Raw genomic sequence first — 21,406 nt, forward strand, 5'->3', positions numbered from 1 at the left:
TCTACATTCATTAAAATCTATTTCAGAGCGCAATTAAAGATTGAGCTTGTTTAATCCAATTTGAGATTATGGCCCCCATTTCTTTTTTACCTTGTTTAATATCCTGAAATGATAAATTGTTTACTATTAAAGCATATGTATGTATGTATATGACTTATTCGAACTCACTGTTAGCAGCAAAGTTATAAACTATACTGAATAAAGAGAATAAAAATTAAATCTCTGACCAAATTTTCTTGAATTGATTCGGGTCAATCCGATTTGGAGATACTCAAAGATCAGTTCAAATCCATTTTCATTTAGCGAATCCAAGATCAGTGTTATTAGGGAACGACCGAATTAAAATACCAGTATGGGTAAACGGACAATTAATATATTGACGTTGCCAGAAAGTTAATTTAAAAAAAAAAATTTTTTTTTTTTCTTTCTAAATTAATGAAATAAGGGAAAATATATGCAGCGGCATAATTACATCGACACTGATAAAACCACAAACACATTCGATTTTGGTAAATATTTGGTCGACTAATTGAATTGCTTTTGGGTCACCCAGATAAACAAGAGTTCGTAAGCAGAAGCCGAGACATAGACACAGAAATAGTGGATGTGTTTTTCAACACTTGAAGGAATTGCAGCCACACTTAACAATAAACCGAAGAGAGATGGACTCAGACGATTTGTCGACTCAAATTGAATTAAATATGACTAACAAAAATGAAAATGGTCAAATAGTGCTCAACGATCTACGGCTTTTAGAGTTATTGCACATGTATCCCTATCTATTCAGCAAGCAAGTTCGTCCGCAGCAGGTAAGTTACAAGATGCACCCCTGCGTAAAGTTGTCCTTGAAAATGTGTGTTCTTTAAACAGGATGCTGACTACGACGAGTGGGGATGGCAACAGATAGCCAAAAGGTTTAATGCCAGTTACGAGAGTCTTAATTTAAGTGCACCATTTTCAGTGGAGGAATTGCAATGGCGTTGGGATATACTACGGCCTCTATTGGCAACTCTGTCCAAACACTTTACCAACATACCCCCAGAGCTGGCTACCATTATTCAAAAAATCAGTCAAATGCTGAATGCCCAAAAACCAAATAATGTAAAAAACGCTCTATACGGGGGTTTTCTTCTTGATCAATTGCCATTTGTGGAGGCTCTTTCCCAGTTACAGCGTAGACGTTTGGAAGTCGAGATTGTGGATGCTATTTTACAAACTGAATTGCATCTAAAGACTCCAATGTTAACCAGCAGTAATGATAAAGAGCTTATACAGTCTGAGTATGATGCGTTTTTGAAGGACATACGAGTGAAAGAGCTACCATCAGATACACTGCATCGTTTGGCTACTCCAGCGGGTGGACTGTTTCTACCATCTAATCATCCGTCTTCGTTTAATTCCACTAACGCGTCCACCGATGCGGCAACAAGCGGCAAAAATAATATAGTTAGCAACGAACACACGAATCTAGTAATAAGCAGCGTTTACACTGCGACCCCATCTTCTTCTGAACCAGCTGCACCCAAGCAACCTTCTCCACTGCAAGCGGCAGTGCCGTCTCCACCGCCGTCCTGTATTATTAAAGTTGAGCCTCCAGATGAAATGGATCACACGCCACAATCCATTCTTCCAGCAGCACCCATTAATAGCACTAAGCTCGATAAACCCCCCGTGCGATTTGTGCCTATCAAGAGCGCCAAATACTATGTTAAGAATGTGCGAGTTTTGATGAAACGTCTTAATATGGACGATTTTATGCCTATTGCCAAAATGAAAAGAAGAAGGTGAAGCATAGCTGCTTAAATTTTATATCAAATGCACATAAGTTTTATTTTATTTTTTTTATTAATATTATCATTAAAAAATACAATTACTATAAATTACAACCTAAAGATAGAGTTCGATTCAACACAAACCATTCTTATAATTTGTTGTTTTATTATCTCATCTGGATTATTATAAATTTCGATTTGCGATCTGCGAATAAGCCGGTGTATGAGGCGAGCTCGGGATTAACTGCAGAGCTTGGAGATAGTTGAACTTCTACAATATACGATCAATGAATGAATCAAATTCTCAACAACAGTTACAATAATGAACATTTCAAAATTAACATTTTATATAAAAAAAAAAGCTTAGCACATGCACATACACACACGCATACACACTCATAACACGCAAACTAACATGTGGGAAGAAGAATGAAGGATGGAGTAAAATAGGAAATAAAAATCCAACAAATAAGAGTTCAACAAGACGGAAAGGTATTGCGGGGGGGCGGAGGCGGGCATGAAGTCTCAAAATAATTGATCCGCCAAGTTTCCTATAAAGGTGGCCAGGTTCATGGAGGAGCCTTCTTTGAATTTCAGTCCAATTGTTTTTCCATATGCCTGAATAAAAATGGCGCGGACAGCATTAAGACGTTGCTTGCGTCTAAATGGAAATGGGAAAAAATGCACAATTATATAAACGGCCGAATAGTCATAAATTTCGAAGACTTACAAATTGATGCACTGCTTTGAGGCCATCGAAGTGCCACCGACGCCAATATCTTTGGAGGAACCATTTGCGAAACCGTGCGTTATGCTATTGCTGCTCCCACTGCCACCACTGCCGCTTCCACTTCCACTGCCATGATGGGGTATGCTACAATGATAGCCATTGCTGCCATTGCATATAGGAATGTTAGAGGAGACGCCGCCACCGCTGACGCCATCTAAGGCCGTTTGCTGCTGCTGTTGTTGTTGCTGGGACACAAATCGCATCATATAACTGCCATTCATCATGGAATCTATTGAACCCGTATCAGTTACCACTTGCCAACTGCCGTTCGAAGATGTCGATTCCTGGCGCTGGCGGGCATTTGATCCAGGCACTGAAATAGGGCTAGTGCGGGAACGTTTCGGATTTGGCGAACGATTGGTCAATGGATTATTTGTTGCAGGAGTGGCTGTGGATTGTGGCACTGATGTGGCATAAAAGTTGTCGGTAATGGACATATCACAGTTTGAACAATTCGAATAGCTGTCGTTGCTATCTTGATCAAAGGCCAAAATATAATCTCTGCAAAGCAAACAAAAGAGGAGAATTTTAAAAATAGTACAAAAATTTGTCAACCAATGAGTATTTCTACTTACTCTTTGAGCGGCTCATCTTCACAGCAGTCGGATTTGATGACAATGACACTACTCCCACTACTGCTTGATGTCTTGGTCCTTTTCCTGTGCTCCACTATGCTGAATTCCTCGTCGGTTATAAATTTTAGCACATGGAAACAAAAGAACATAATATCTTCGCCACGTTTAAGGCGATCGGGCAGTTGATGGCCAAATAAATACCAATCGTAGGCCAATGTTAGATAGGCCATCTGCAGAGCATTTAGTGACTGATGGATAAGTCCATCGGCCCACAGTGACAGACGGACTAGTGATACAAATAGCGGAGTACGATCCCATCCACTGATGCAGTGGATCAAAAGTCCAGAATTATCCTCTTGTATATACTTGAGAGTGGCACGTAAATAGTTTTGCGTTATGGTAACCAAATCCCATTCTCTATATTCTGGCCATATAATATCAATATCGGCAGCCGGTCCCAAGTTGGGTATATTAATATTAGCATCATTGAACGACTGCTTCCAATTATAATGCAGATTCTTGGCCATGTAGTTGTTGTCCCGAAATTTCTTAAAGAATTCACAACCAGGGTAGGGCAGGGATAGCAAATTGAAGCTCTTGTAATGTTTATTCGGATCGGCTTTCTCCGATGAGGAGACACTGAAAGAGACAAACCGTTAGATGTAGATTTACGAAGTATTTAAAAGACATACGAAACTTACGCCATAAAATATTTGATCTTTCGATTCTCAACCATTAAGTCTACTATGGTGGATACATTTAGGGTATGGAGCAGTTGAATGTCACTTTTGATCACCTCATCGTAACTGAATTGCGTTTGATCATTGATATGATTGATCAAAGATTCATCTGTAGAGTCCGCATCGTTCTCATCACCATTTGGCGGGGCATAGGTGCCGCCGCTGAGGCAATTGTAGGCGTAGTTGGCATATGTTTCTGGCATGACCGATAATGTGGCCGATCGGCATATATATTTGCCCCTGTACATGATCACGGGCACAGCGAATCTTTGTCGACACCTTGCATATTTGGCCATTGTAACCAGTTCCCGCATTCTTTGTATATCATACTGATCCTCATATATGGTGTTCTGTTGTGGCTGAGTTGTAGCCGTTTGTGGTTGTGGCTGCTGCTGTGTTTGTTGTTTCTGGAGAGGATTGGCAAAGGTAACGAATGCCTGGATACCCACGCCTGCACCATTATCGCTGCCGTTGCTGCAATTACTTCCAGCACTGCTATTCAGGGGCGTTGCTGTGGCTGTTGTCCCCGAGGATCCTCCTCCGCCGCCAAATAATCCATTACCAGGTATCAACGTCTTAGCCATATGACCGTGCTCGTATTCTGGTATGAGTATGCGTCCAGGATAGCGTGGACTGAGCAGCCCGTTCGTGTTATCCAGCTCAATCAGGCTGTAGTCCATTTTGAACAGGTATTCACATTTTTTGGAGATGGCGTACTCCTGCAAAAAATTATTAATTGATCAAAATTAATATTAACATGATGAAAAGTATAAGGAAATAATTTTCCAAATATACCACATGGTAAAATTAAACAACTTTAAATTCACTTTGTTACACCAATACATTAAATACTATGTCTATATTCTTGTTTATTTAAAGTTTCTAAAAATTCCTTAAATAGTATTCAAAAAACAAAATGATTTGTATTTAAATATTATACTCATTAACGAGTACTCGGAGTAAACGAAAGTTTGCATTCGTGTATTTTTTAATGTATTTTCTCATTAAGTATATTTTTTTGAAATTTCATTCAAGCTCGACAATCCATAAATTTGTAAGATTTCAATGACCCCGTAAATTCCTAAAAATTACTTTATTAATGAATATTTCAGGTTAGCATTTAAAAATGTACTTATACATATGTACATATACTTATTGTTAGTTAAATTTTGAAATCTGTAATTGTAATATATACATACATACATATGTATGTATATATTTGCTTGCATATATTAAAAACACTGAGCAACAGATTAGAATGCGCAAATTACAACTGGTTTCTATTGGCTTTGGCTTTGGGTTCAATGGAATCTGGAAAACCCTGGAGTAATATGTACATGTATAAGTACATGTGTACATACATACATACATATGTATAGCGATAAGCTCGCATCTATAATAAATATATTCAAAGAATTGGATTTTCAATTGAGAAAACTACATATTGTATTATACGAATGTACAAATTCACGACAATTTAACAATATTTTGTTTTGGTGAATATCTTACACTGTGCAACACCAAAAATCAAACCGCACCGGACCTTTTTTTTCTGAAAGTACATGTATTGAATAGCAAAACCCTATTTGGGTTTTTCAAAGTTAGCTCGTTTTTTTTTTTTTTTTATAGCGAGTTGAAATTTTTCATTTTGGGGGTATTTTTTAGTTTGTCATATGAGGTAAATATGACTTATATATCGATTTCTTCTTCATTCATTCGACCTAAATCATCCTTATTTATTGTAGAAATATTGTTAATGGTTAAATAAATTAATTTTATAAATGTTATATAACACAAAATGACTTTTTCAGCTACAGTTCTAGAAAAAATTACAATTAAGCCCTTTTTTAAAGTAATTATGGACGTATTTTTAATTTATTGCTATTTTTTTGTGAAAATAATAATATTTTGGAAGTATTTTTAATTTATAACTATTTTTTTGTGAGAATAGTATCAAGATTAATTTACAACAACAAATAAACTTTGAAATGTGCCAAATTAGAAACGAGTTCTTTTTGGTTGTGGTTCAATTTCTTTATCAAGATCAAAGTAATCCGATTCGTCAGTGGAGAACTCCATTCCGTCGCGTTCATCTTCCTGCACTTCTTCATTCTGACTTTGATCTTCTTCGAATTGAAATATTTGCTTAGTCCACCAACATATTTCTGCCAGTATAGCATCTGGAGCTCGTTTTCCCTGATACCTTAATTCAAAAGGCAAGGCAATTTGATGGTACCGCTCTCCCTGTTCATCTGATTCAGTCGATAGCTGTCGACTAAATTGGTCCAAATGGTGGTGAAGAAAGTGAATTTTCAGCGACATGTGGACTCCAATTTTTGAAAATGAATTAAGCATTCTTTTCACGGACTCGTCACAATTAGGCGAACGATTTTTGCCTAAAAGCCCAACGATGGTCTCCTTTATCGATGTCCACGCAATGAACTCGTCGCCAGCTAAAACTTTGTTGAAATCTTCAGACTTTACCAATCTCCGAATATCAGGTCCATTCAAAACGCCTAAAACATTTGATATAAGTCAAAAGTATTCGTGTAGATATAAAAAAATGACTTACCATTTTTTAATTTTGCATCACTAATCTTTGGAAAGATTTGTCGTAAACAGCAAAATACAGCGTCTCTTCTACCGACAACCATCAAGAAATTTTTGACAATTCCGAGTTTGATGTGAAGTGGAGGGAAAATTATTTTTTCTGGAGATACAAGTTCTTTATGAATTCTGTTGGCATCCTTTTTCTCACTTTCAGCTCTTAGTTTCCAATTTTTATTTTTGTACTGATCACCGTAAAAAACTTTTTGAAGTGTTCCTTGCGATTTCGATAGGCTGTGACTCTTGTACCCGTTGCTAACAAGTTATGGGATTTTAAAAAAGATGCTAACATTTCTGATTTTCTCTGCGTTAGCTCTAATTTTGCAACCATTTCATCCAACTTGCTTTGTGTTATAAGAACTGGGTGATTTGATACTGATGGTTCGGGGATATACTCGGAATAATCATCAAATACAGTCGCATCGGGGTAAAGACTAACATTGTCTGCGCCTGAATATTTTGGTACTGGAATATTTTCGGAATGATCCAGGGGCAGTTGCACACTCGGAACGGACACGTAGACTTTGTTTTTCGCCTTTCTTTTGTTAAGTCCAGCCACATTATTGGCACAAGCATAACAATTTTTTGGGTCATGTTCTCCTGGATTGTACCACATCATTGGTACACCAAATGGCATTTTATTTTGTTTTTTATGCATCCAGTTAACTAACCCGACATAACAAGCTCTGCAAACTGTGTTTGGCGCCCACGATTCATTCAGTATAACATCACAATTAAAGTAATGTCGAAATGCCGTAACAAAATTTTCACTAACTGATCCGTGCTTATCACTCGCCGGGGTAAAACGTCCGCAACAGTAGCAGAAGTTATTAATATTTGCTGGACACTTGCACATTTTGCTTAAACTTGGGACTTTAAACTACGGGCACCTGTTCTTAATACTGATTTTTACGACAGTAAGTAAGCTTACTGTAAGTTTTGTAAGCTGTGCTTGAGTATATGCCGTTACTTACCGGAGTCAATGGCTATCGCTCATATACTTTGAACTATATTCTATTAGAATCCGAACGGAGAATTTTTTTTTATAAATTACATATGTATGTACATATATCTTCCGTTAGATTGCCTCGCTTTAAAAACATACGAGAATCTTGCAATTTAGACTTAAATCATTACAAACTTTTTCCTTATGGAAAGTATGTATGTCTAAATTTGTTGTTGTAAATTAATCTTGATACTATTCTCACAAAAAAATAGTTATAAATTAAAAATACTTCCAAAATATTATTATTTTCACAAAAAAATAGCAATAAATTAAAAATACGTCCATAATTACTTTAAAAAAGGGCTTAATTGTAATTTTTTCTAGAACTGTAGCTGAAAAAGTCATTTTGTGTTATATAACATTTATAAAATTAATTTATTTAACCATTAACAATATTTCTACAATAAATAAGGATGATTTAGGTCGAATGAATGAAGAAGAAATCGATATATAAGTCATATTTACCTCATATGACAAACTAAAAAATACCCCCAAATGAAAAATTTCAACTCGCTATAAAAAAAAAAAAACGAGCTAACTTTGAAAAACCCAAATAGGGTTTTGCTATTCAATACATGTACTTTCAGAAAAAAAAGGTCCGGTGCGGTTTGATTTCAATACCCTTCATTTTGTTGCATAGTGTTATTGTTGGTTATCATTTGTTTAAAAGCGCAAAAATACCTAAAAATAGACCAACAAGCATGCCATTAGTGTGGACGATGGAGAGAGGGGAAACGCAGTAGTCGACTAGCCAGCTGTCCCAGACAAACAACAACAAACTCTCTCATACATACATACATATGCACACACAAACACTAACAGGCAAACGCGCTCGCGAGCAAACACCTTGGCAAAAACAGAAAAAATGAAACAGGTTTTTGGCACAAAACATTTTATACAATGATAAACTTTAATAACGAATTAAATATACCTTACAATAAGCCATAACAAAAACACAAATGAAAGAATCCACCTTGGAGCATTACCAAATATCTGCAAAGTTGTATGTATGTATGTATGTATATATCTATATTACTTGCTGCTAATATACCCTGGAATGGAACCACAGGGTATCAAAAATTAAACAACAAAAGAAATGTGCATAAAACAAGACAAAACTGCGCACAAAGAGTATAACAGAGCAAAACAAAGGTGGCGAAAATACTCAGTGTCCCTGTGTGTGTGTGTGCAGGTGTGTGCATGTGTAGCGGAGCGATAGAGATAGATAGAGGGAGCGCGTTGAAACTATGCAGAGCGAAACAAACGAGCAAAACAACTAAAACGCAATTACAACAGACTGGTTGAAAGGGATGGGACGCGGGGGTCTCCATGAAGGTCATTTTAAGTTTGGCTGAGCATGGGGGGAATTCGTTGAAATAGAGCAGAAACTTAAACTAATTGGAATCTCGTGATTTACCTTTTCACCTGTTTGCATTAATTTGCAGTTGTCATAGCTTAGATTGTTGTATTAACAAATACTATACAAAAACCATATTTAAGATTGCTAGCGACACGTATTCAAGCCAAATATGCATCTTTCCCATGACAAATGTACAAATACATTTTCCATGTGTTCCATTTCCGATTGGGATTGTGATTGGTGGGGGTGCGGACGGGTTGCCTGGCCGCTAGCTCTGCTTACAGCAAGGAAAAACTTTGCACAACTGTTAGTTGGCGAGAGTAAGACAGCGGGAGAGGAACAGATACAGTGGGCGCAACTAGTGGGAATTGTAGATACCGAAACAGATTTATTGATAACATTGTATGCGAGAGAGAGAGAGAGTGAGAGGAGAGCGAGCGCCACTAGCAAGTTGGAGACGATGACGTTACACTTGTACACACACACACACACACACATACAGACAGACACGTAGCTGCATTTGGATGTATGAATATTGAACTGCTTGCTTGTGTTGTTGCAGTTTTTTTTTATTATTGCGCTCTTGTGTTGTTTTTGTTTCTTTGTAAGCAGCGGCAGAGCATGCAACTGTAACCTGATTGTGGGGGGTCTCTCTCTCTCTCTGTGCAGTTGTTGCTGAGCTTCTTTCGCTGTGCGCCTGTTAATAAGGCGCTGTAAAACTTAAAAACAACAAACAAACGCGCGAAATAGTTTTTGTCGAACTTACAGCAACAGCTCCTCTATACAATCCATATGCATTAACATCATTAACATTGCCATCATGTGAATAATATTAACATCATCGTCATCTTCATCATCATCATCATCATCAACAACATCAGTCTCTGACCCAAATAGTGTAATGTTTAGTAGTTTCAGTCTCCGTTCACAGCTTAAACGCAACTCTTCTTACAATGCAGTTTTCTTACAAACCCGGATTTTAAAGACTTTAACCATGCTGGGCAAACAGAAACCATCGACACAGTTTCTGTGCATCGTTTTTAATGCAGCGGCATCGGCCACACAGCTGCACCACCACCAACCACAATAATAACAACAACAAAGAAGCGAAATTGAAGAAACAAAAACTGAAAGAAAACCAAGACGACAAACCCCAACAGACCAGGGACAGGCCAACAGCATTTTTGGGCAAAAATCACAAAAAGTAAAACGAAACGACAACTGGAAACAACAAAATATACGTACATATGTACGTGTACGTATGTATGTATGTTTATTTGTATACAAAATCGTGTTGCATATTCATCAATCTGGGAGCCCCGACGCCGACGGCGGACAAGGAAAATTGCTTTTCTTCAATGAATGAATTATTCAAGTCGAACTCGAACTCGAACGCAAACTCGAAAGTCGGGCCACTGAACCACACCTTGTTCCATTTTCTGCTTTCCCCCCCTTGTTGTTGTTATTGTTATTGTGTTTACATGATTTATGTTTACGCTTAAAATGTGTTGCACTTTTTTTCTTCTTCTTCATCATCAAGCCGGCATTCGTCTTGAAACTCTTTATTGACGAGTAACATGAGCAAACAAGTTAAAGACAGTGACAGATATACATACATACATGTACAGTACGGTATAAAAGTCCAAGTAGATAATATGAGAAATATTTTAGATAAGGCTTTTAACCCTCTTTGAGCATTTAAAGTTCAAGTTCGAAAACGATTAAAATAAAAACTTCTGTGGTGAAAGGTCGAATAGATCATTTATAACATTTGTGTGTGTGTGTGTGTGTGTGTGCGTAAACCACATTGACATTGCTAATCGTTAATAACCCCATGTAAATAACATACATACATACATAGAACAATTTACTGATAACATTGCAAGTTAGAATAACATTGATAGTACGTACAATATATTTTTTAATTCTATGGTCAGTATTTAGGAAGTGATTTGTTGAAAATGATCTAAAATCCCATTTTACCAACACGCATCAATTCATAGACCAGAAACTATACAAAATTCTAATGGATCACGACACGTTGAATGTTTAGACTGACTATGATTTAGGAAATATTAAAAAAACTGAGAAATGGAGTGTGGATAATTGAATTGTGATTGAAATTTAAGCAATGTTAGGATATTTCGACTCAAGATTTCAACTATGTATAAATCCTGATGCAAACCTTTCGTTAATGTGTTTTGTTTACTTTCTATTCTATTCATTTCATCATCTCTAACTGTAAATAATCTCTCCTCCTATTGATGCGATTAGTTTTTTTTTTTTTTGTTCAAGTTTTCACTTAATCATTGATCGGTTATTAATGAGATTTTAATATGCATAACAACTTTCAAACTTGTTTTAAACGGAAAATGCAAATTTTTTTCTGTAATTGAGCAAAGCAAATGACACTGAAATCCATGTGGATGGGGTGGGATGGGCGGTAGGTGAGGGTTTGTGATAATGATGGCCATCAGGAAGAGATTTGCATTGTTTCTTGCCCGCCCACACACACTCACCATCGCACAACACCCGCAATAATGGTCTTCAATTGCATTTCATATTTTATGATTTCCTGTTCAGTTAGTTCATTTGTAGGCGTTCAAGAGAGTGCATTTCTTAGACAAAGACCAGAGAAGAGATCTTAAACACCATTATTACACAGTAAATTTTAAAGTTAATTACAAAAAAAAAAAAGGAAAGATAATTGTCATGTTGTTCTCTTAACGTAGTTAAGTTTATTTCTACATCATCATTTCAATTATTATCGATTTTATCTGACTGTTAGCAGGCCCTCATGAAGCCGCAGCAGCAACTCATCATCATCATCACAATCATTGGGCGATAGGGTATAGTGTTTCATTCCGCCAACTCCCTTCTAAATCATGAGTGCATGGTCACGGCTGTTGCTATCGCAGTTAACCCAACCAACATATTGGTTTGAATCTCAGTCGACTCCGAATTGTTACGGTTAGTGAGGGAAACGTGGGGAAATTATCAGACAGGAATGAATGATGATGGAAGTAGCCATGGAACTTCATTTGGCCCTTTATCAAGTTTGGCTCATTGTGGGCGTGTGTGTGTTTTGCCGGACATGCGCCCGGGCTGCTGCAGTCCCGTTAAGCATTTCCAGCAGCTGTTGCAACTGCCTCAACGATTGCTCTTGCTTTTGCTCATGCTGTTTACCTGGCACAAGTGTCTGCGAACCGACCCACGCACATTTGAAGCGATGCACACACACACACAGACACACGCACGCTGAGGACTATTAAGGACCTACGTCCCAATGAGATGAATTTGGAGGGGCGTGCCGGCGGGTGACAGGTGCAGAAAGCGTGGCTGTAAAGTTCAATGTGCAACAGGCAATCATAAAAATGGGCAGAGTCGATATCTGATATCTGTGGCCACTGTGGTATCAGATATGCCCAAAAGGTGCATCAACTTTTGGAGCAGTTTTTAGACACTAGTTGCTTTTAATAATGATTAAGAGACTATATCTATTCATTGAGTAATAGAGTCAAAACAACAACATAAAGTGAAAAAGGATACTAAAAAAGAAAAAAAATTGAATAAAGAGCTCTTTGTTTATTGAAAACAGCTTTTTGTTGAGGTTCTTATGATTTGTAATCCATATAAATAAATAAATATATATATATACATACATAGTTACATATATGAATGAATCAGTCCATATGATGCGTACAATAAACAATTTCATATGAATAAAAACTAGGGCAGGGGACTTTACACTTTTCCGATCGAAGCTAATAGTTCATTTTTGCAAAGTGTTAATTGAGCGTTATTGAAACCTAGGAACAGCAGTGACGAATTATTGGGGAAGCAATCAAGGGAAATATTCCTTAATTTCCCTTGTTCTTACCGAAAAGAAATATTTTTCTCCAAGATCGATATCCCCATAAAAATTGCGAAGATTTAAAATTAAATTTCTAAGGTTTTTATTCTTTTAAGCGACTAAATCGTCGTTTATATCTTTCTTAGATGAGTTGACTCAGTAGCCCAGTCATAAACGCAAAGAGCATCCAGGTCCCAGACTACTGTATCGATGTAGTTATCATCTAAGCCGATGGCCATACTTGCTAGTAAAAAATGGTTTCTATACAACTATGTATGTACGTTCTTTAGACTCTAATCTGGGGTAAGTATTTTAGTTCCTATAAGAGTCAAAATCTCTTGATACTCCTATCCTTCGGGAAAACTCTTCTGTTTTCAAAAGAAAATGCCAATCAAACCGATTTACCCGAGATCTCAGACAGTTTACAAATTTCATTCTGACATTGTAACCTTTGCCAATGTTTTGTTTGGCTTCATTTAGTTGTTATTTCAAAACTAATTTTCAAAAGTTCAAGATATGGTGGCGACTTTTGAATATGAAATAATCTTCTTCGAAAGATTTACGATTTAAAAGACGGATAATAGGAAACGAGTTCTGTTAAAACTGTTGCGACATGTAAAAAAAACTTTTATTTGGCAAAGATAAAAATTGATTAACGTTTCAGAGGCTTCCTAGACATGTAATAGCCACTGTGCCATGGCATTCTTGTGACTTTGTGTTGCAGCTAAATTTTACCTTCCAGGCTGCATTGAAATTCCGTTGGCTGACTTCAAGTTATGTGCTCCTGTGCAGCGTATTCCAAAGCGCCCACACAGAGACTCAGTGTATGCCCCCATTCCTAGGAAGTGCAGCAGAGACCCACATTTGGCTCAGCCGGCCGGCACAGGATTGCAGCAGCCGAAGAGGCAAAGGCGTTGGCGCGTCCTGCGCATTGCGAATTAACTTCAACAAGCCAGGCTCTACTGTACAAGGGATTGGTAATGTCAACCAACCATCCGACTGCATGGGAAAGTCTCTTGCAACCCCAAAGTGCAGTTGAGAGTCCAGCGGCAGCGGCAGGAGCAGCAGCGCAGACTGGAAGCATTGGCGGGGATACAGAAAACACATAGAAACACAGAATCTCAGCTAGAAGGAAAACAGTCTTCGCGGAGTTCCTCAACAATCAATTACGGCAATAGAGCCCTCTCCGTGTGTTTTCTTTTTTTCAAATCTTCTTCTTCCAACACTTTTGCATAAAAGAGTTCAAGAAATTTGTATTTTCTGTTGGCCTTTTTGTGGGAGAATCGCGATTCTTGTTTAATATATTGGCCCATATTCAGGATGCATTTGTGTCTAGTGGATATAATTTATTCCAAAGGAAAAAGTAATTTGCGGTTTTAATGTGAAAGGATTATAAATTACAATAAATACAATAACAACAACGCCAAGCAAAAACAACAACAACAGGTGGGTATACACACACAAGAACAAAAAAGAAAAAGTTATGTTAAAGAAAGTGAATTAATATATTTTTAAAAAAGACCTCGTCATTTATTTTTAGCATTTAGCGAAAATTTATTTTGGCGCCCACCACCACACACACATTGAGAGGAGAGGAAGAGATACATATGTAGATCCACACACACCCGCACACTATTATTTGCATTTGCATCGACACACACACACACAAACAATGCCAGTTGGATGGGGTAAGAAGGCTTGGGCTATAAATATAAATACATAAGTCCATATACATACATATTTGTTTTGCTCATTGCAAAACAAAAATTTATAGATAAATAATAGAAATACGTTTAAAATGTTGCTATTATGACACTTTCGATTTCTTATAACAATTTTTGAATTGTTTGAAATAGAAAAGAAATACACAACCATCTTCTAAACGTTCGCCAATTGTGGCCTTTTTAGAATTGGCAGATTAATGGCTAGAGCTGCCAAAAACTAGTTGGCTATAAAATAAATTGTATCGGAAGCAGTGCAGCAGATTTAAATTTGAACAAAAAGAGTGGAATTCACTCCCAAATACTATAATCTGAATTATTTTTGGAAAATTTCATCTGAAGAAATAGAAAGGACGAATATCTGGACGTTTTCTTTGTCATTTAAACTTCCAAGCATCTCAAATTATTTACTCTCACAGGAAAAAGACATAATCAAATGAACTCAAAAGATATACCGGATATTCTCGGTTCTTAACAATTCCTTAGGTTATGAGGAACTGCAGGGTATCGATCTAAACTATTTATAAATACTTATATGGGATTTTTAAAACAATTTCAGAACTTCCTTTATTAGGTATCCTTGGAAAGGAATTTGGAATTCAAATGTTTTTAATGTATAAACCTCAATTTTATTTAATTTAAATTTTTTTATAATTGAAAGCTCTATGCAATTCCTTATTTGATTTCAATTCCCTTGGCTTTAAAAGGATAAAAATTCCTTAGAGCTAATTATTTTTATTACTTAACCCCGCTTATTATTTTTTTAAAATTATATTTATTGCATTTTAAATTATAATTAATAATGTATTGTAGTCTTTAAATGTTGTTTTTAATTTTTAATCAGTTGTCACCCCTAGAGATAAGTCGGATTACACAACTCCAAGCTCAATGAGCTCAAAGTTTGCAATCAAACAGAGAATTGCATAATCAATGCGCGTCAATTCTTTCCTGAACAATGACTTTTGTTTTTGTGTTTTTAAGGTACTTAAGAAATCGAACTCGAATTCAAGCGTAAACCCAAAAGGAAAATTTCAAAGACATGGCAAATGAGGAAAAGAAATTCAATTGGTGCGATCGCATGAAAAGCTTTCCATGCCGGCAGAGGGACATTAATCGGCTAGTGATGAACTATTTGGTAAGAGGTTCGTATGTTTTAGGATCTCAAATGAGATTACGAGATAATGGTAAATGTATGTATCAATATTGATGGATTTTGAATTTCAGAAGCTTACAAAGAGACTGCTCAACGATATGTGATTGAAGCTGGTATAGGGAAACATCCCCAATTGGATAGTGTAGAGGATCGTTTGCTCATAAGAAATGCCGTACGTGCGGGACGTGTTCAATACGCCATGGAGGTGGCCAAAAAGCTATATCCCAGGCTATTCGAGACAGACAATTATATGTATTTCCATATGCAGCAAATGCAACTGATTGAGCTTATACGAGAACGCAAAGCGGATCAATCCAGTGTCCAGAAGAATCCGAATTTCCCAATGCAGGGCCACCAACATCATCAGCGATTGGAATCTATCTGTGAGGATCGAACATTGGCCCTGTTGCCAAAGGAGAAATTTGATGAAAGCCGGAAACGCCAGCAGGAAGAACTATTTCCAGGGCTTGAGAATTGTGAGCCTAAAATGATGTTTCTCATTAAGCTGATATTGTGGGCCCAGAACCAGCTGGAGGATGTGGGGTTTATAGACTACGAACGGCTCGAGTTGGAAGGAGAACATTTAGATGAATTACTGCGGCGGTCGATGCAGGAGGACTAGAAAAAAAGGGGTAAAAAAAACTTTTTTTTTTTTTTTTTTTGTGTCTATTGCATAAATGCAGAAATGTGTCTATTGATAACCTACCTACATAAATACATATATCGATTATAATGGATAATTTTTTTTTTTTATATTTGTATTAAATAAATAAATCAGTGTTTTTAAAACATCTTGATGTTGAGTCAACAATACTTTTCTTGTCTTTTTCTTTTCTTGTCACGTGCGGAATTACACACATAGCAAAAAAAAAAATATTTTGTCGTTGACAAAGAAAGTGTCTAGCAAAAAGGTCACCGACCTTTAAATACCCTTCCTTCATGTGGGGATCCTAACTTATTCGATTACCGACCAACAGAGAGAGACAAAGGGCTGGCTTATATGTATGTATGTATAATAGATACATTTGTGTCACTTGAATGAAATTCTTTATCCAGAAAATTATTTTATACACACGACGGCTGAAAGACATTTTTGACAAAATAGCGGACGCTTTAACACGAAAATTGGGTTCTCGTTCAAAAATTTTGATACTTTTACTATTAAAACAAATTAAATATTGTTGTGTAGGATACATATGTTTTTAGATACATAGATAAAAATTATGTCTTACAATTTCCAGGTGCAGATATCCACTTATGTATATTCTGCGCTATTTACTCGGAAACGTTATCCTGAAGATCAGACTAAATAAGCCTCCGTATCAGTTGTGACGGTTTTAGCAGATAGTGCCTACGTCTTTAGGCACTGATTAAAATATTTGCCATTTTTGAATATTACTTTTCATTTTTACTTTGACGAAGATTTTTCAGGTACACTGTTGTAAAAAAGAGTTCTATTTTAAAAGTTCTTTCCTACCGAAAGATGATGTCTGTTATATTCAAAATGTGTCCAGACCTGTCCGAGTTACCCATTTAGCCACTTAGAAATTTCCCCTACTCTTTGAACTTATCCTTACTAAGGAATAAAAAATGAGACTTGAAATGTGCAACAATATCGAAGAGTCATTTTCTTTATATTTCTGTCTATCCAGAGAAGGACAATATCTCCTATTCTTTGTCATTTCCTTGACATTTATAATTAAGTTACATACATATGTATATACAGAAGACGGTGAAAGGATCGAGAGGGGAGAAGAGAAGAGCCTGTGTTGTTCACTTCATACGATGGGGGTTCAGGACTAATCTTTTTAAAAGGCGTATGTCCAACAGGTTGCCTGCAAGGGAATGCAATGCATAAAATGTCGGAAATGCTTTTATTTTATTCCAAGGACTCTTAAAGTTTCAGTTTTCAGTATTTGCTCATGCTTGGGTCTATAAATTCCACTCTAATTAACCTTGCGTGCATCTATTTTTGCAATCTATAAGAGAAATGCAATTTTTGTCAGTTTGATCTCAAGGTGCAGCCGCTGCTTTTCTATTTTTTCATCGTTTTATACTCATTCTTTATGATGAATGAGATAAGAATAAGTCAACTTGACTATTTGTACAACTTAATGTCAATATAGAACTTGTTAATACACTTTATAAGAGTTTATATTCAATGTTTAAAACTCAGTCGAGGAAAGGTTCAACTTAAATTAAATATTAAATTTCACGATATTCTTCAATAAAGATGCATATTTACTCAAAATAAAACTTACTTTTAATAAAAATTATTCACAGCCATCTAATTATTTTTAAAATGCTAAAATGTCACCAAGCTTTTGTAAAAGTCAATATTTAAAACTGTGTGAAAAGTGTATATAAATTGTGGCGCTTGATTTTTGTTGTTGTTGGCATAACTGATAAGACGATAAAGGTGTTTGATAAAGATTGAGGTTTGGCATTCCATTTCTCAACTGATTAGTTTTCATTTTGTTGTTCTGTTCTGCAACAAAGTAATGCAAGTCAAACATTTAAAAATGCTGCTGAAAAAACAAAAGTCAATGGGAGACGTGAGCTACGTGCCAAGTTTAGTTTTTTTTTTATTGTTGCCAAGTGCACACATTTACATACACACACACACACAAAAACCTAAACATACATGTAAGCATTTTGACATGTAAATGAGCAAATGTTATAGCCGGCTAAAACTAAACGCTTTTGCATTTAGAGAGAGTGGGGGGTGAGAATATATGTAAATTATTTGTCTGACGATAGGCAGTAAGTAACATTGAAGGGCAGAAAGCGTGAGATGGAAAGGGAGAAAGAGCAAGTGCGTGACAAGTGTGTTTCTTCGCTTTCTTTCCCTCTCTCTCTTTGCTAGTTAAACGGTAACTACATAATAAAAAATGTAACGGTAAACTAGAGCAAAGAAAATTGCATTTTAACCCCATTTTGACGCCATGGAATTAAAATCTGGTGACGCAATCAATTAAATATTTATATTGATAAAACAGTGAAAATGCCTCAGTTATAATTAAACAATTACATCTATTTATTATTTCAAAACAAAAACAAAAGATACAGATAAATTAAGAGAGAGGCCAACAGAGCAAAGAGTGGTTATCGTGAGAAAAATTACTGTAAACTTTATTTGGTATCAACAAGTTGTATGTGTATTAAAAGATCGGCCCCCCTCTTTCATATACAAATGCTTCATTGATGTCTTGGGCGTTGAAAGATCAGCCCTATTGTATGTACATACATACATACTATGTACTGACAAATAAAAATTAACATCAGTGAAGGGTTAAGCCTTTTAAGCAATTTTCCGTTTGCCTGTGTTTGTGCTTGGGTTAATGGAAGGTAGAGAGAGGCGTTTTAGTTGGCTGCTTAAGCGGCCTGTATAAGTGAAAGTTTTCATGTAGACGCCGCATCGATGTCAATAAATGCAAAGGAAAAAATTGTTTTTTGACTGGCAGCCATTTTGCTGTTTCAGTTCCTTCACTCAATCTTCTTTCAGGGTGCGGCAAAAAGCTAGTGACGTGTCCTTGCAAGTGGAAAGCACGTGCGCCTAAATGTATGTCATGAGTTTATCCTTTATTTTGTTGATTCGTTACGTTCGTTACGCGCACTCACCGGCGATCCTTCCTCAAAGGCCACCGCCTCGAATGACTTTTTTTCGAAAATTTCCAATAGATCGTGTAAATCCTGCTGCGTTAGGCTGCACATTTTTGCGTCGCTGCATTTACCTTTACCGGATGCTCTATAAACACACGCACACACACTAGCTTTGGCAGACTCTGACAGACACACACACAAACACTATTGAAAACCGACACGCAATAAAATTGGTTAAAACAATTTTTAACAATTTGATTTTGTTGCCGCTGTTGTTTTCGTGTATAGCTCTTATTGTTGTATTTTTTTATTATTTTTTTTATTTGCTGCGTATTTGCCCGTTTTCGTTTGCGCTTAATCGCCGTTGCCGCGTTTCTTATTCTGTCTCTGTTGCACACACACACACACGAACCTCGCCTGCTTGCGATGAATTCGCTCTGCCATAGTGAATATCAAAGAAACGAATTTATCGAAAGAGTGACCAGAATTACCACATTCCATAATACCAAGTAGTGATGGACAGTCCGCGATTTCCAAAGACAGTTAAAAGCTGTAGGAATTCTTGTCAACCAAATTTCATTGCGATTTAAAAATAATAAAGATGCAAAAAGGAATTTCTTTCATTTTCAGTTTTTTATTTATGCCTATCTATTCCCACAACTTTCTTTTCAAAATGATCAAATGCATTTTGCACAACAATTACGGTTATTTTCGAATCTGGTGTTAATAAAACTTCATGACTCTTGGTGCGTACGCGCATTAATACCAATTCGTCTTTTGCATCTATTTTTTGCATACCTCTCTCTAACCTTCCCCGCAATGCTTGAAAAAGTCCTGCGAACTCCACAGCTGCATCGTGATCCATAGTGCTTTTTATTGGATGTCCCCGATCGTTCAAAATTAGTATATCACGAATGTTTTTCTTTTTCTGTATTTGAGCAAATGCTTCTTCCACATAACGTTGAGACCTAGGTGGCTTAAAAGAAAATGTAAGTAAAAAACGTTACAATAAACATAAAAAAATAAAATAATAATATTACCCGTTGTTGTTCTGAACCATGTAGCATCCTGCTCTGCACTATATAAGATAAGAGAGTGTGTCGATACTGGATCAAAGACTGCGTTGGTTGGGTTTTTGTTAGTTTCTAAGGTAAGTTGCTATAGTTATCTGTTGTTTAAATTGGTTAATGGGTCAGTGTCTTGTATCTAAGGCCTCAATCCAGTATCCACCACCATTCAAATAAAATTTAAAGAACGATTATTAAACTATTATACATCTTGGTATTTTTTTATATCGATTTTAATACAATCGATTACTAAAAGTATTTTTACCAATGGCCGTGTATTAGTCCCATCGGTAATTATTGAACAAACAAAGTTTATTTTTTAGGTTTTGTTTTTAGCCATTCCAAATTTTTTGTAAAGATGGTAAGCATAATGGTAAACAATATATGCCGATTATTAATTTCATCCTATTCATAGTCCCAAGAAGTGGAGGAAACTTTAAAGCGTATTCAGAGTCATAAGGGTGTTGTTGGAACTATTGTCGTCAACAACGAAGGTGAGTAGTGTGGAGGCGTGGCATGGTGTAGGCGAAATTGGATTTGACTTTAAACAAAATGTGTTCAACTTCCAATTAGGTATTCCGGTCAAGTCGACTCTGGACAATACAACAACTGTGCAATATGCTGGTCTTATGAGTCAGCTAGCCGATAAGGCTCGAAGTGTGGTCAGAGACCTGGATCCTTCTAACGACATGACATTTTTAAGGGTTCGCTCGAAAAAACATGAGATCATGGTAGCACCCGATAAGGATTTTATACTTATTGTCATCCAAAATCCAACAGATTAAATCAGCATAGATAACAAAAAACGAACAATATATTTATTACTAGATATTCCTAAATATACTTAAACTGCACATAAAAACATTTATTGTATGTTTCAAGCACAAGACGAAAACTGATGTCACCAATAATTTTGTGGATGGAAGCCAGAAAATTAAACGGAATCCGAGTGTCTAAAATACAATAAACTCTACTTTTATATGCATATCTGCTTGTGAAAAAAATTAAATATCGACACATTAATAATATGACATCATGCAAATTTTTGAGCATGTTACACAGTTAATGATCTTTAACGGTATCTATAATATTCTGACCAATCTTTCTCATATTAGCTTCATTATGTAAATACAAAAGTGGACACACATTTTTTACAAAG

At 36.3% G+C, this 21,406-nt stretch overlaps 5 protein-coding genes across 8 annotated transcripts; 3 read left to right on the forward strand and 2 right to left on the reverse strand.

Moving 5' to 3' along the window:
* The first annotated feature begins 620 nt into the window (after nucleotides 1-620).
* On the forward strand, nucleotides 621-1,915 carry Lhr (Lethal hybrid rescue). Its single transcript, XM_068287636.1, has 2 exons — nucleotides 621-809; nucleotides 871-1,915. Exons 1-2 carry the CDS (start codon nucleotides 663-665, stop codon nucleotides 1,786-1,788), a joined length of 1,065 nt encoding a protein of 354 aa, XP_068143737.1. The 5' UTR covers nucleotides 621-662; the 3' UTR covers nucleotides 1,789-1,915.
* Nucleotides 1,800-19,593, reverse strand: EDTP (Egg-derived tyrosine phosphatase). Its single transcript, XM_068287635.1, has 5 exons — nucleotides 19,199-19,593; nucleotides 3,839-4,596; nucleotides 3,138-3,776; nucleotides 2,503-3,063; nucleotides 1,800-2,433 (listed from the first exon to the last, which is right to left on the reverse strand). Exons 1-5 carry the CDS (start codon nucleotides 19,289-19,291, stop codon nucleotides 2,298-2,300), a joined length of 2,187 nt encoding a protein of 728 aa, XP_068143736.1. The 5' UTR covers nucleotides 19,292-19,593; the 3' UTR covers nucleotides 1,800-2,297.
* Nucleotides 13,833-16,390, forward strand: LOC137575325 (glucose-induced degradation protein 8-A homolog). Of its 4 annotated transcripts, none has more exons than XM_068287839.1 (4): nucleotides 13,833-14,149; nucleotides 14,224-14,391; nucleotides 15,406-15,566; nucleotides 15,649-16,390. In XM_068287839.1, the coding sequence occupies exons 3-4, from the start codon at nucleotides 15,464-15,466 to the stop codon at nucleotides 16,197-16,199; spliced, it is 654 nt and encodes a 217-aa protein (XP_068143940.1). In that variant the 5' UTR covers nucleotides 13,833-14,149; nucleotides 14,224-14,391; nucleotides 15,406-15,463; the 3' UTR covers nucleotides 16,200-16,390. The 4 variants fall into 4 exon arrangements, with proteins under 4 accessions (XP_068143940.1, XP_068143942.1, XP_068143941.1 ...); XM_068287841.1 differs by having other exon boundaries at nucleotides 14,244-14,391; XM_068287843.1 differs by lacking the exons at nucleotides 13,833-14,149; nucleotides 14,224-14,391 and adding exons at nucleotides 14,752-14,928; nucleotides 14,999-15,038.
* A 221-nt stretch (nucleotides 19,594-19,814) lies between the features above and the next one.
* robls54B (roadblock similar 54B) lies at nucleotides 19,815-20,354 on the reverse strand. Its single transcript, XM_068288044.1, has 2 exons — nucleotides 20,221-20,354; nucleotides 19,815-20,148 (listed from the first exon to the last, which is right to left on the reverse strand). The coding sequence occupies exons 1-2, from the start codon at nucleotides 20,238-20,240 to the stop codon at nucleotides 19,815-19,817; spliced, it is 354 nt and encodes a 117-aa protein (XP_068144145.1). The 5' UTR covers nucleotides 20,241-20,354.
* A 151-nt stretch (nucleotides 20,355-20,505) lies between these two features.
* Nucleotides 20,506-21,313, forward strand: robl (roadblock). Its single transcript, XM_068287928.1, has 3 exons — nucleotides 20,506-20,608; nucleotides 20,663-20,741; nucleotides 20,821-21,313. The coding sequence occupies exons 1-3, from the start codon at nucleotides 20,606-20,608 to the stop codon at nucleotides 21,030-21,032; spliced, it is 294 nt and encodes a 97-aa protein (XP_068144029.1). The 5' UTR covers nucleotides 20,506-20,605; the 3' UTR covers nucleotides 21,033-21,313.
* Nucleotides 21,314-21,406: the final 93 nt, after the last annotated feature.

The sequence above is a fragment of the Drosophila tropicalis genome, unplaced genomic scaffold (assembly GCF_018151085.1).
Source record: "Drosophila tropicalis isolate 14030-0801.00 unplaced genomic scaffold, ASM1815108v1 contig_573, whole genome shotgun sequence".
NCBI classification, from domain to species: Eukaryota; Metazoa; Arthropoda; class Insecta; order Diptera; family Drosophilidae; genus Drosophila; species Drosophila tropicalis.

Excerpts from the sequence above, each read along its gene's own strand:
- Lhr (XM_068287636.1), top strand. The coding sequence starts at position 663 with ATGGACTCAGACGATTTGTCGACTCAAATTGAATTAAATATGACTAAC. Across the intron at positions 810-870 it reads AGCAAGTTCGTCCGCAGCAG|GATGCTGACTACGACGAGTG; the intron begins GTAAGTTACAAG and ends TTCTTTAAACAG.
- LOC137575325 (XM_068287839.1), top strand. The coding sequence starts at position 15,464 with ATGGCAAATGAGGAAAAGAAATTCAATTGGTGCGATCGCATGAAAAGC. Across the intron at positions 15,567-15,648 it reads GATGAACTATTTGGTAAGAG|AAGCTTACAAAGAGACTGCT; the intron begins GTTCGTATGTTT and ends TTTGAATTTCAG.
- EDTP (XM_068287635.1), bottom strand. The coding sequence starts at position 19,291 with ATGTGCAGCCTAACGCAGCAGGATTTACACGATCTATTGGAAATTTTC. Across the intron at positions 4,597-19,198 it reads CCTTTGAGGAAGGATCGCCG|GAGTACGCCATCTCCAAAAA; the intron begins GTGAGTGCGCGT and ends AATTTTTTGCAG. Across the intron at positions 3,777-3,838 it reads AAGATCAAATATTTTATGGC|TGTCTCCTCATCGGAGAAAG; the intron begins GTAAGTTTCGTA and ends TGTCTCTTTCAG.
- robls54B (XM_068288044.1), bottom strand. The coding sequence starts at position 20,240 with ATGGTTCAGAACAACAACGG. Across the intron at positions 20,149-20,220 it reads ATGGTTCAGAACAACAACGG|GTCTCAACGTTATGTGGAAG; the intron begins GTAATATTATTA and ends TAAGCCACCTAG.
- robl (XM_068287928.1), top strand. Across the intron at positions 20,742-20,820 it reads TATTGTCGTCAACAACGAAG|GTATTCCGGTCAAGTCGACT; the intron begins GTGAGTAGTGTG and ends ACTTCCAATTAG.